General features: G+C 29.3%; 2 protein-coding genes across 3 annotated transcripts in view; one reads left to right on the top strand and one right to left on the bottom strand.

Moving 5' to 3' along the window:
• The window catches only part of LOC130808612 (probable xyloglucan endotransglucosylase/hydrolase protein 21), a 9,940-nt gene extending 8,566 nt beyond the window's left edge, over nucleotides 1-1,374 (bottom strand). The window contains exon 1 of the mRNA XM_057674066.1: nucleotides 1,345-1,374. Within this exon, the coding sequence (XP_057530049.1) occupies nucleotides 1,345-1,374 (30 nt within the window). The remainder of the gene's footprint in view (nucleotides 1-1,344) is intronic.
• A 4,120-nt stretch (nucleotides 1,375-5,494) lies between these two features.
• Nucleotides 5,495-11,195, top strand: LOC130808804 (protein CURLY FLAG LEAF 1). 2 transcript variants are annotated; one of them, XM_057674312.1, is made up of 3 exons: nucleotides 5,501-5,942; nucleotides 6,630-6,966; nucleotides 10,979-11,195. In XM_057674312.1, the coding sequence occupies exons 1-3, from the start codon at nucleotides 5,640-5,642 to the stop codon at nucleotides 10,981-10,983; spliced, it is 645 nt and encodes a 214-aa protein (XP_057530295.1). In that variant the 5' UTR covers nucleotides 5,501-5,639; the 3' UTR covers nucleotides 10,984-11,195. The 2 variants fall into 2 exon arrangements, with proteins under 2 accessions (XP_057530294.1, XP_057530295.1); XM_057674311.1 differs by lacking the exon at nucleotides 10,979-11,195 and having other exon boundaries at nucleotides 5,495-5,942; nucleotides 6,630-7,700.
• The last annotated feature ends 1,254 nt before the right edge of the window (nucleotides 11,196-12,449 follow it).

Here is a 12,449-nt window from a genome sequence, read left to right on the forward strand (position 1 = left end):
AATAGACACTTAAGAGTTCCCGACTCATACTACTGTTAGATGATGGAACAACACTATCTCCATGATTAGGAAAGGATGAAAGTAAAGGAATATTGGTAGGGTGGAAAAAGGTCAGGAGGCGTCAGTAGTGATTCCCACAAGAGGCAAAATAACAAGAACAACAATACCCGCCATGTCGTCGACGTCGAGAGATCAAAATCAGATGTACTCTAATTAGCGATCAAATTATGTAGAACTATATATAGCTAGGTCTACCGCCTACCGCCTACCATAAGAGAGGTTTTGAGCATGTTTAATATATTCGATTATACAGGCCCCCCAAAAGTTAAGGGTCTTTATATTTATTATATAGTAGATGTTAAGTGTTTAAAGATATAAAGTTGTTAAAATATATCAGAATTTTTAAAATTACACTAGATCTTCAAATAATTTCTCAGTATTTGCTCCGTCCCTGGCCTACAATGCACCATCTTCTCTATCAACATGTATCTTTGATCAATATTATAATCATACTCATTGATTTCTTTAAAGTTGCTACATTATTATATAAATTTATATAAAATATTTTTAATACAAATTGCAAATTCAAAAAAAAAACGACATATTCACTATCTTTTTAATTCATTGTATATTTTTCACAATGCAAGTAATGTTTTCCTTCCCTCCCTCTCTTATCTTTGTTCTCTTTTTTCATTCAGTTAATATACTCCTTTCTACGTATGTAAGTACTCTAACGGTCTATTTGGTAGGTGGTAATAAATGGTGATAATGAAAATGAAAAAATAGTATAATTTTGGTTGAAAAATCAAGCATAATCTCATTTTCTTCATAAAATTCATTATAATGCATTACCATTGGGAGAGGTGGTATTAGGTGTTATTAAAACTTTTGTAAACAAAAAAACTTTTTTGTGATCAAAATTTCATTACCATGGTAATGATATGTAACTTTGATAAAATTTTACACTATAAATCATTTCTATTACCACCATTTAATACCACTAACCAAACGGGTCGTAATAGGATTCACAAATTTCTTTACATAATTTTTGTTACATAAATGCATGTCAATTATGTATATATCATGATAATCAGAAATTTAAGCTAATAATTATTTTTTTGATATGAAAGTCATTTAAATTAGATATTTCTTTATATTTGATTGCATTTGAATTTTAAAATGATAAAGTGTAGATAAGATTTGGAGTTATAATCATATACTCCATATTGAGTAGCAGAGTACTATACCATATCTATGCAAAAGTATTTTAACGTGAAATTGTTAGTATTATGAATAAGTAGAAGTATGTAAAATGGTCCTTCACCTTTTATACTTTTAGCTAACAAGGAACAAGATGAATCTACTGTTTGCCATGCAACAGTGCCTCTGTTGGTATTATGTAGTGTACTCAAGCTCCAATAATAGTAGGGGCAGGGTAGGACTTTTGCTTTGTTTGTACCATTCTATTCCATTTGATATTTTTGTCAATTTACTTTATGAAAATAAATTATTATTATTACTATTATTATTATTATTATTTACAAGTTACAACTAGTAATGGCAAGGGTTAAAGACTATGCAAACCACTCTGTTGAATCGGACTTTGTGTTCGAGTCTATTTCTTTGAACCACATATCTTTATTGCAATTAAAATGTTATTTTAATTAACGCCTTAATATGATCTTTTTGTTGAAGTATGTTTTATCATTCGAATTAATAACTTGATTATTAAATATAAATGGTGTTGCTCTTTTTCTCTCTTTCCTTTTTCTTAAAAAATATATATATAATTTCTACTGCCCGTTTGATTAATGGTATTAAATGGTGGTATTGGATTTTATATATTATGTAAAATTTCATCAAAAATTTCATGTTATTCCCATGATGATGAAATTTTTATCATAAAAAAAGTTTTTTTTTTTTACAAATTTCTATTACTACCTATCCTAATAGTAATACATTGGTATGAATTTTATGAAAAAATGAGATGAATGAAGTTGGACAAACATGGTCATCAAGGTAGCCAAGCGGTTTTTCAACCAAAATTACACTAATTTTTCATTCTCATTACCACTGTTCAATACCACTTATCAAATGGACCGCTATTGTTTTTTTGACAACTATCAACTTAATGGTTGATACTAGCTAAGCCCTTAATCTCTTTGTTATTGTTTGCCATTTTTACTTTTAGATAATTTGTTAAATAATAGAAATTGTTTACTTTCAACCTCTCGTCCTCATGATGACTTTGTCTCTTATTTTTGGTTGTTTTTTTTTTCTCTCTTTTGGAGAATTTTTTTTTGTTTTATTTTCTCTTTATAGTTGAGTTTAGGATTGTAAGTTTGAAATATTTGTTTAATATTTGAACTATCACTTAAATATAATGATATCTCCTTTGTCATTATATATCAACATAGGCCAAAGTTTCATAAAATATATGCAAAGACATTAAATGTTTTATAGGAGTATACAAGAAACTATTTTATATTGATATATTAAATCTTACAAAGAATAATTTTTGTAATTATAATTTTTTTGCTACTTGAATGATATCACTCATTTCTTATTCCTTATATACTTGTCTCATTAATTAGTGATGGCCACTCACTCATTTCTTATTCTTATTCATGAAAAACGTATATAGTTGTCTCATTTATTAGTGATTGCCACTTGAAATTCAATATGCGATTTCAATTAGCAAAATCAGATTCATATTATATACATTATAAAACGAATGTATAATTTGACCTTTTCTTCCGTATGTGCTGGAGATAATTATTTTTTTTCATTTAAAGCTGGATTCCTTCATTGTCACATATACTACTCCTTTTTTTTCGGTCATTTTGTACTATTTAAATTTATCACGAAATTAAAAAATTAAATATAATAAATCAAAGCAATATATAATTAATAGAAACAAAGAAATACATCAAATAAAAATAATAAATCATATTAAAATATAGAAATAAAACAAATATATAAACTTTGAAATATACAATGAAAAATGAGACAAATTTTAGTAGGACATATTAAGAGTAAGGGCAAGTTAACTACTCGCAATATATGGAAGAATATGGTTGACTTCTTGATGATGATTGATTGATTTCCTCTAATTAAATGTGAAGGATAGTGGAGGAAATATGCTTTAGCAAACTGCTCACAACATAATTTAGGCTTTTAAGAAAGGTTTGAAGGCGGCAAAACAAAATTTATTGTACATGTGTTATGTGTACATGTTGAATTTTAATGATAAATAAAATAGAATGAATATAGACAGATTTTCATAAATTAACATTTATTTTTTTGGATATACTTAAAAAAAGTTTTTTATTTTTTATAAAAGTGTTTATATATTTAACTTTTTATACAGTTTAGTTTTAAATTACACTTAATATTTATAAATACATTTTATAAATGATTATAAAAAAAATATTTATAAAAATTGTGTAAATTAATGAATCTAACAGAATTCAAATATATATATATATATATAAACTTTTTTATATGAATAGATAAAAAAGTGGGATTTAAAAAGTCTCTCTTCGTGACCAACAATATCAAACCGAGGGATTACATGCTTACCATGAAGGAACGAACAATAGAACATTGTCCATTTGTCCTTGTATAGTTTGCCGTTTAATTTCCCACCAACTAAAACCATATATGTGTTATCTAACACAATTACAAACATAGTTTAAAATCCATGTACAATGTTGATGGTGATAGGAAATAGAGCTTTAACTACACATTACGTCTCTTTGGGGTTTGACAATTGACTAATTTAAACAACTATGTGACCTAATAATACTATGCTATATTACTATGAAGCTCATAAGTTAAATTCCCTCAACAAATTTTATGTGGCATTCTTGCACTCAAAAAGTGAACTAATGGTAAAACGCTATTGTAAAATAAAAAAAAATCCCACAAATATAGGACCATTAAAGTAGAGTCTGATCAATGACAACAAATAAATTTGATAAGTTTTCATCTTAAAATTAATTGATAGTAGGTAGAATAACGCATCAAAGTATATATTGGCATACTCTATTGAAAACATTAATGTAGGATCATATATAAGTGACTAGTTCTTAAACAAGAGCTCCATAATATTTGTCTAGAAATCGAAATAAATTTCGTTTATAATTTCTATAAGAATTTAATGTAAATATTTTAATATAAAATTCTAAGTGGATAAAGAATTTTAATTTCATGTTTTTAACGATATTTATAACGTGGAAAAGATTATGAAGGTGAAGTTCACATCCTTGCATTTATTTTCAAAGTAATCCAATATGTATAAAATAATCATGTTTGATACAACAATTTAAATAACCATTAAATACTACTTTATTAGATATTATTGTTTGAATAAAAAGCAACTTAAGTACCTTTTATGGCGCATTAATACTTTACGTAGTTAAAATGTAATAGTAATACTTATAATTGTATGTATACAACTACCCATAGCTAACATATATTTAAAAAGTTAAAAATAAACTAATCAAATGAACTCAAATTTTTAACATTTCAAAGTTTGGAAGAAAGTAATGATTGATTTTATATTTATAGATTAGAATTAAATTTGTACAAAGACGTTAGTTATTTTATATTGGATAAAAATCATTAAAATAATTATATATCAAAAATTAAATTATTATTACGTATATTTACTTATTTAAACCATTGGAGTTATTGATGTTTTTATTAGGTTCATTCAATTAGAATATTATTTACATTCACTTTTAAAAAAATCTATGAACTAGAAGCATTAAAAGTTAAAAATTGTTAAAAAACAAAAGTCAAAATATTTTAAATATTTAAACTGAAAATTACCTAATTCTTCCTAACAAATCATAATTGGTTCACTCATGAATTATTAATTATACAAAAATACAAAAATTTCAAAACAAATTTCTAAAAAACAGATTTGATTTCATTTTGTAGGGAAAGATCTAACTTATTTATGGAAGTGAAAGTGAATATATTGATTGAATGAGAAAAAGGCAAAATTGATATTGTTTCGTCCATTTCATTATATTTGGATTTTTTACACAATTCAATTTATTATTTTGATCATTTATATATTAAACTATACATATTTAAAAATTATAAAAAAACTAATATGATAAAAGTATGCGATTAGAAAATTCAAACAAGATTTAAATTGACTACTTATTTATGGAAGTATATTTTTTTCTTACCGCAATATATAAAATAAGCTTTAATAATAAATATTGCAATAATTATAATGTAACAAATATTTCAAAACGAATAAAGTATATTAATATAAAAAAAACCCCATAAATTTCAGAAAAATATATACTCGGAAATCCTAATAATTATAATTGGAATATTTTAGTCAATAGTTTATGCTCCAATAAGAAAATTAAGTCCTAGAAGTAATAGATTGTAAAATCGTGTGAAATTCTAACACATTTACTAATATACCCTTCTAAAAAGTCTCCCCCACCATCAACTTTGCTTCTTTTAGCCCCCTTTTCCTTCCAAACCCCATTCTCTAACCTCTATCCTCTCTCTACTCTTCTCCCTTCTCGTCTCTTATTTTGGGCAAAAAAAATTTGAATTTATTCTTCTTCATACTTTGATTTTTGAAATACCCAAGAAAATCCCAAAATATGGCAACAATTACAGCATCTTTAGAGCGATCACTTCAAAATTGCTCGTTAAATCAAACAACAAGAAGCCGCCGTGGAAACGGTGGCGGCAGCGGCGGTTTAGGGCGGTCGTCATCGTCAGATTCACCGGAAAATTATCATTATAACATAAATCAAAGCCGAAATAACAGTAGAAGACCAATAAATGATGACGTTGTTGCTCAATCAAATGTTGCATCTTCTTCAGATGATAATTCCACTTTTGTAGAGCTTAATTCCCATGTTTCTCTACCTTACCATTGGGAGCAATGCCTTGATTTGAAGGTTCTTTTTCATTCTATTTTCGTTGATTTGAGAATGATTGGTCTTTTTTTTGTATTATTCTTCATTTATTTGTGTTTCCTTCTCATTTAATTCCACTATTCATTCAATGTTACTTGCATTCAATGTCTTCATGCTTTTGATTATTATTTTAGCCTGTTTCCAAATATGGAAAAATTTCTGTATAGAAGTATATTCCTTTTGGAATTTGAAAACCCTAATTCCAATTTAAATTTTGAAAAATTAAACTTCTAATGGAAATGCAGTTGTTTTACCTAATTTTTGCTTTGTTAATTTGCATGCATCACTATTTTATCTTAATTTTGAAGGAAGAATCTATAAAAATAAATACTAAAACCATGGGTTCATCTTGAAATCGCAAGAAACAACTGTATATTTGTCTTGTTGTTTTGTTTGGAGAAAAAGTTCCTTTCATTTCAACAACCATGGTATCATCTTTTTGTTTTTTTTTCTTTCTTCATCATCAATTCATCTTTTAACTGGTTGTAACCTCCATATCTCTTTTGACCGTTTGTAACCTCTTTTGACGAGGATATGATTTGTGTCTTTCTCTATCCCCATACGGCGATATCCTGGTCATAGCTCTATGAGTGGAATATTTTGGATATGATGACTATGATCATAAATTCATGTTTTGTTTGGATACTTAATATGGTGATTGATGGACAGACAGGGGAGATATATTACATAAATTGGAGTAACGGGATGAAAGCAAAAGAAGATCCAAGAACAACAGGTTACAATGGTGATTACTCATCAGAAGATGATGATGATGAAGATGATGATGATGATGAAGAAGAAGAAGAAAGCAACTGTTATGATGATAGTGGAGGATCATCAACTGAATCATCACCATGTTCAAGCAGCACAAAAAAAGAGAGTTTCAGATCAATTAAGAAACACCAACATTTGAACCAAGACTCAGTGTTAGTGGTAGCAGGTTGCAAAAGCTGCTTAATGTATTACATGGTGCCCAAACATGTGGAAGACTGCCCCAAATGTTCTGGTCAGCTTCTTCACTTTGCTGCCAATAATTCCTCCCCTTAGATTCTCCATAACAAAAAAATAATTACTGTCCTATTTGTTTTGGTAAAGGGGAAATGATGCAAAAAGACATCATGGGTTAATTAGTCCTTAATACTCCCTCAGTCCGGAATTAGTTGTCTTCGTAATAATATTCCTTCTGTTCCTTTGAATTTTTGGCTTAGTAAATTTAAAGGAACGGAAAAGAAGTATGATTATAAAACTAGTAATGTGACAAATAAATCCGGACCGAGGTAGTACATTTTTCTCAACTTGAGATTTTTTTTTTTTTTTTTTCTTTTTAGTTTATAGTTTTGGAAATTGATGCTTGGGTTAGGGAGTGTTGTTAAATTTGTCTGTTTGATAATTAATGGAAGAAGAGGAATGAAGAAGGAAATTAAGTGTGTTTGATGAATTGGGTAGAAAGAAGAAAGAGAAGAAGAGAGAGTGGGTAGTGGTGTTGGTGGATGAATGGTTGATTTCTTGATGTTGACATTCTCTAGCTTTGTTCTCTTTGTTCTTTCTCTTATCTCCCATCTCATGCCCACATTAATATTAATTGTTTTTCTTTTTAATTTTAATTTAATTCCATTTTGTCTAGTCTTTTTCTGTTTTTCATTTGTCTCTTTTTCTTTCTGAATTTCCCTTCCACTTTGAAGTATAATATGTAACATTGTTTGATTCTCTCTACTAAAACATGCCTAATTGTTGTGATTATTGTTTGATTCCTTCCATATTTTCCATTTAGAAGTATGTAGTTATAGACTTATAGGTAGTGTCACTATTATTGGCTCTCATTTATGGGTAATTTTAGTAATTACACGAATCCAATCTTCCTTCAACCTACTTTGTACAATCATTTTGGGGAGTATTTTATCTCTGAGTTCAAATCACATAATATAATTATAAGAGTTTTTGTGTTACATACTACAAAACTCAAAGTGACAAAAGAATATATGTGGATGATTGATTGAAGAATGTATAAACTTCTTTATGGTCTTTTTTTAAATAAATAGAAAAAGAATATCTAATAATATCCTTAAATTAGTTATGAGACATTGACTATTGGAGAAGTATTTAATAAGTAAACTCCTTTGACAATTAATGTCAAAACTTGAAAGTCATCATCTTATCATTGTTTTCTGGTTCATGCATATGTTTACAAAACATGCTTCTTGAGCTCATCAATTGTTTTATTATTTTTTTAAAATCTCTTAATGATCTTACATGTTGCTCTACACATTTTGGGTATGAGCTGTCCTTAATTTATTGTTACTACTAATCCGTATTATTATTTATTATAGGACTAAATACTATTTAAAAACTTATTAGTATATTTAATCTGTAATTAGAGATCGACATCTGTAGGTTTCTCTGAAATATGAAGTTACATTATTTTACTAAATTTTTCAATTTTACCTAGTTATAAGTAGATACTCCCTCCTGTTTAAGCTAGTATCTTATTTAGTTATTCATACTTGTGGAGCACTATTTTAATCCTTAATATTTCTAATTGTTCTTAATTAAAAATTATAAAAAGTTGATATTAATAATTCTTGCATTGCGAGGAATCAAGTAAAATGTCATATAACTATGTTTAAGTTATAGATCATCATCATCATATCCAGTGTATCCCGCTCATAGAAAACTATGGTCAGGGTTTGGAAAGGGAAGAACGACGGCAGCTCATACCCATAGAGGAGAGTGCGGTCAAAGAGTCCTTCGGCTCAAGAAAGGTCTTCAAAAAGAGAGAAACTTGCAACTTACAAATAGAATAAATAGAATATGTACAAATAACTAAAAATAAATATAAAATTAAAGGAGATAAAGAGCGATAATAAAAGGTAATGAACAATAACAAACAATGGATAAAAGGGACGAGTTTAGTAATCTAAGACGTGGATAAGACGCCGCAAACTGCCCCTATCCCTGGTTAGGTCCTTGGAGAGGTGAAGTTTATGCATGTCATTTTTAATTTGTTCCTCCCACGTTCTCCTAGGTCTTTCTCGACTTCTCTTACCCTCCACAATGATGCATTTGATCCTTCTTACTGGGGCGTCATGTGTCTTTCTCTGCACATGCCCAAACCATCTCAACCCGTTCTCCCGCATTTTTGCGAAGAGAGGTGAACTCCTGGTTTCTTATCCTATCCATCATAGTATTACCACACATACACCTCAACATACCCATTTCTGTTACTTCCATCCTCTGTTCGAAAGCCTTCTTTACGGGCCAACATTCTGTCTCATACAACAACGCCAGCCTAATCGCAACGCGGTAAAATTACCTTTTAATCTCCTTGGAAACTTTTTATCACAAAGCACCCCGGTTGTTGCTCGCCACTTAAGCCAACCCGCTCCCAAATATTTGAACTTGGACGTATATGCAACAACTTCTTTCCCTATGGTCACCTGTGGCTCCCTTATCAATTATGTACCACTGAAATTGTATCGTAAGTATTCAGTCTTCGTACAGTTTATGCACAATCCCTTACCCTCCAAGGCTTTCCTCCACTCTTCCAATTTACTATTAGCCTTCTCCTTTTTTTTTCTGCGACCAAGACTATATCGTTGGCTAAAAGCATGCACCATGGTACGGTCTCCCATATGGATATAGAGATTTCCTCCATAATGACCGTAAAAATGAAAGGACTTGGTGCTGATCCCTGATGTAATCCCACTTTAATTGTGAAAGACTCTGTCATACCCACCGGTGTATGTATGTTTGTCGACACTTTGTCATACATGTCATGTATTACCTCAATGTACCTTCGTGAAATACCTCTATTCTTGAGGCTATCTCAAACGACACTTCGTGGTATGCTATCGTACGCTTTCTCCAGGTCAATGAACACCATATGCAAATCATTCTTTCGCTCCCTATACTTTTCCATCAGCCTCCTCAAAAGATGAATTGTCTCGGTGGTTGATCTTCCCGACATGAATCCGAATTAGTTCTTTGTAATTACTATCTCTCGTCTAATTCGTTTCTCAATTACTCTTTCCCACAGTTTCATAGTGTGGCTTAAAAGTTTGATCCCTCTATATTTCCCGCATACTTGTGCATCTCCCTTGTTTTTGAACAGTGGGAGAAGTGTGTTAACCCTCCATTCTTCTGGCATCTTACTAGACCTCAAGATGACAATAAGAGGTTAGTAAGCCAACGAATTCCCTCATTTCCTAAACCTCTCCACACCTCAATCGTAATATTATTAGGTCCAACTGTCTTTGATCTCCTCATTTTTGTGAGAGCTTCTTCTACTTCCGCCGTGGTAATATCAATAATCGACCCATGATCCTGTACTCTTTGGATGTCCGAAGTTTGTTGAATTTCCTTCTTTGGACCCCTAGTCTTATTGAGCAGTTGGGAAAAATATTGATGCCATCTCATTTTGATGTCTTGTCTAAGGAGTACTCGTCCACCTTCATTTTTAATGAACTTCATTGTCCCTAAGTCCTTCTGCCTAGATCTTGCTTTTGCCATTTTAAAAATATACTTCTCCCCCTCTTTGGTATCAAGGTTTTGATAAAAGGCTTCAAACGCAAGATTTTTTGCCTCCGCTACTTCTTTCTTTGTCGCTCGTTCATGCTTCTTTAAGTTATCGATAAAGAATAAATATAAATTAAAAATGATAAAGTAAATTGTAACCAAAAACTAAATGAGACAAGTAGGTTGAATATATGGGTGTTTTTCTTTAGATTTTTCTTCTATTTAAAATTTATCATGAATTAGAAGGTTTTATATCCATGACCAAAATATTTTCATTAATTTGATTTTCCATTTCTTACTTGTAAAGATGTAAGGTCCTATTACTTCAATTGAATTTTGTGTGTGATTAATTTATCCATTTTTATTTTTAAAGGTATATATTCCAAAATATTTGCATACTAAACAAAAATAAGATGGAAGTTAAAGTCTTGTTTTTCCTTCTTTCCTTTATCTTTTTAAATGTATATATTCCATAATAACCGAAAGTATGATTAATGATTAATTAGTTTGACCCTTATTCTACGGGGGAGTAAAGAAGGAGGTTAGAATCATGCCTCATGCCACAAGTTGAGGTTATTATGGGAGCACAATCATTCATCTTTCATAACCACTGCCAGGTCATCAGTCCACGCTGTAATTAATTCATCCATTTTTTATGCTTTTATTAATTATTGATAACAATAATAATTTGTACTAATAGGGATTTTTTTAATCAACAAGATTGTTACGCTTTAGCAACTTTTGAAATTAAGATGCTTAATTAGTAATTAATCTTTACCTAATATTAGTTGCCTTAATCGTACTCAAGAAATAAGACTAGTTTTCGTTTACTTAATTGGAATATTAATTAATTAAACCTTTACCTAATATTAGTTGCCTTAAGTATACTCTAAAAGTCAAGTCTATAGTTTTTGATTTAGTTATGCTTTTAAAAAATGTTTTGTCACTTTCATGATCACAAGACATACATAATTAGAAACAACCCAAGCGATGCAGTATTGTGAAAGAGATGTAACAAAATGTCGCTGAATATGGTGAATATTAACAGCTGAGGTGACAAATATTAAGACAACATACTTAAACTAACTCTTTAATATCATTTTTGTTAGAGTATATAACATATCTTGGGACCTCAACCATCAGCTTAAGCTTTTGGTTGAGCTGGTTCCTTGACAATTTTGAATCAGATGATCTAAAACTACTGCGTACATATATCCAAACTTCAATTCTCTTTGATATAATCCAATTTATTGATTCTAATATATTAGCAGAATAGATTATATTTCTCCTCAATAAATTTGCCATCTTGACATGAGAAAATTTTTTAAAATTATTTTATTAAAAAATTAAGTTAAATATGTGAGTGAAAATTTAAAAAAAATATGAGTTAGGACTAAAAATAAAAATATAGTAGTTAATTTGATAGAACAGTCTAAACAAAAGTTGACTAAATTTCGTAGATCATGAAATGTAACTTTACTAAGCAAACTTTTGTTTGTATAATACTTTTTCCGTTTTGAAATACTTGTTATATTATAGTTATTGGCACTATTTATTATATAAGTATATTTTATATATTAAATAAATATGTAAGAAAAAATATAGTCAAATGTTGTATAATTCATACTTTCCTAATATTAATTCTTTATAGTTTTTAAATATTATTAGTTCAATATATAAAATAATACTTTAAATTGCATAAAAAGTCAAATATAGTATGTACAATGAAACGTAAAAAATGTACTTCATATGAAGCATGTTATAGAACGGTAGCAAAATTAAAAAAAAAGGAAGGAATATTAAGAAAGTATGGGGCCTGGGCAAGGAAGAATAGATGAGCTGTAAACACTGGTTGGAGTTAGAAAGTGGGAAGAGATTCGTATGACAGACAGAGGGTAACACCATACGTACAGGTACATTACATAGCAGATGAGTAGTAAAATGGTTCAATACTTTACACATTACACAACAGTAGTA

This window comes from Amaranthus tricolor, chromosome 3, assembly GCF_026212465.1.
Source record: "Amaranthus tricolor cultivar Red isolate AtriRed21 chromosome 3, ASM2621246v1, whole genome shotgun sequence".
In the NCBI taxonomy this organism is placed as follows: Eukaryota; Viridiplantae; Streptophyta; class Magnoliopsida; order Caryophyllales; family Amaranthaceae; genus Amaranthus; species Amaranthus tricolor.

Excerpts from the sequence above, each read along its gene's own strand:
- LOC130808804 (XM_057674311.1), top strand. The coding sequence starts at position 5,640 with ATGGCAACAATTACAGCATCTTTAGAGCGATCACTTCAAAATTGCTCG. Across the intron at positions 5,943-6,629 it reads AGCAATGCCTTGATTTGAAG|ACAGGGGAGATATATTACAT; the intron begins GTTCTTTTTCAT and ends ATTGATGGACAG.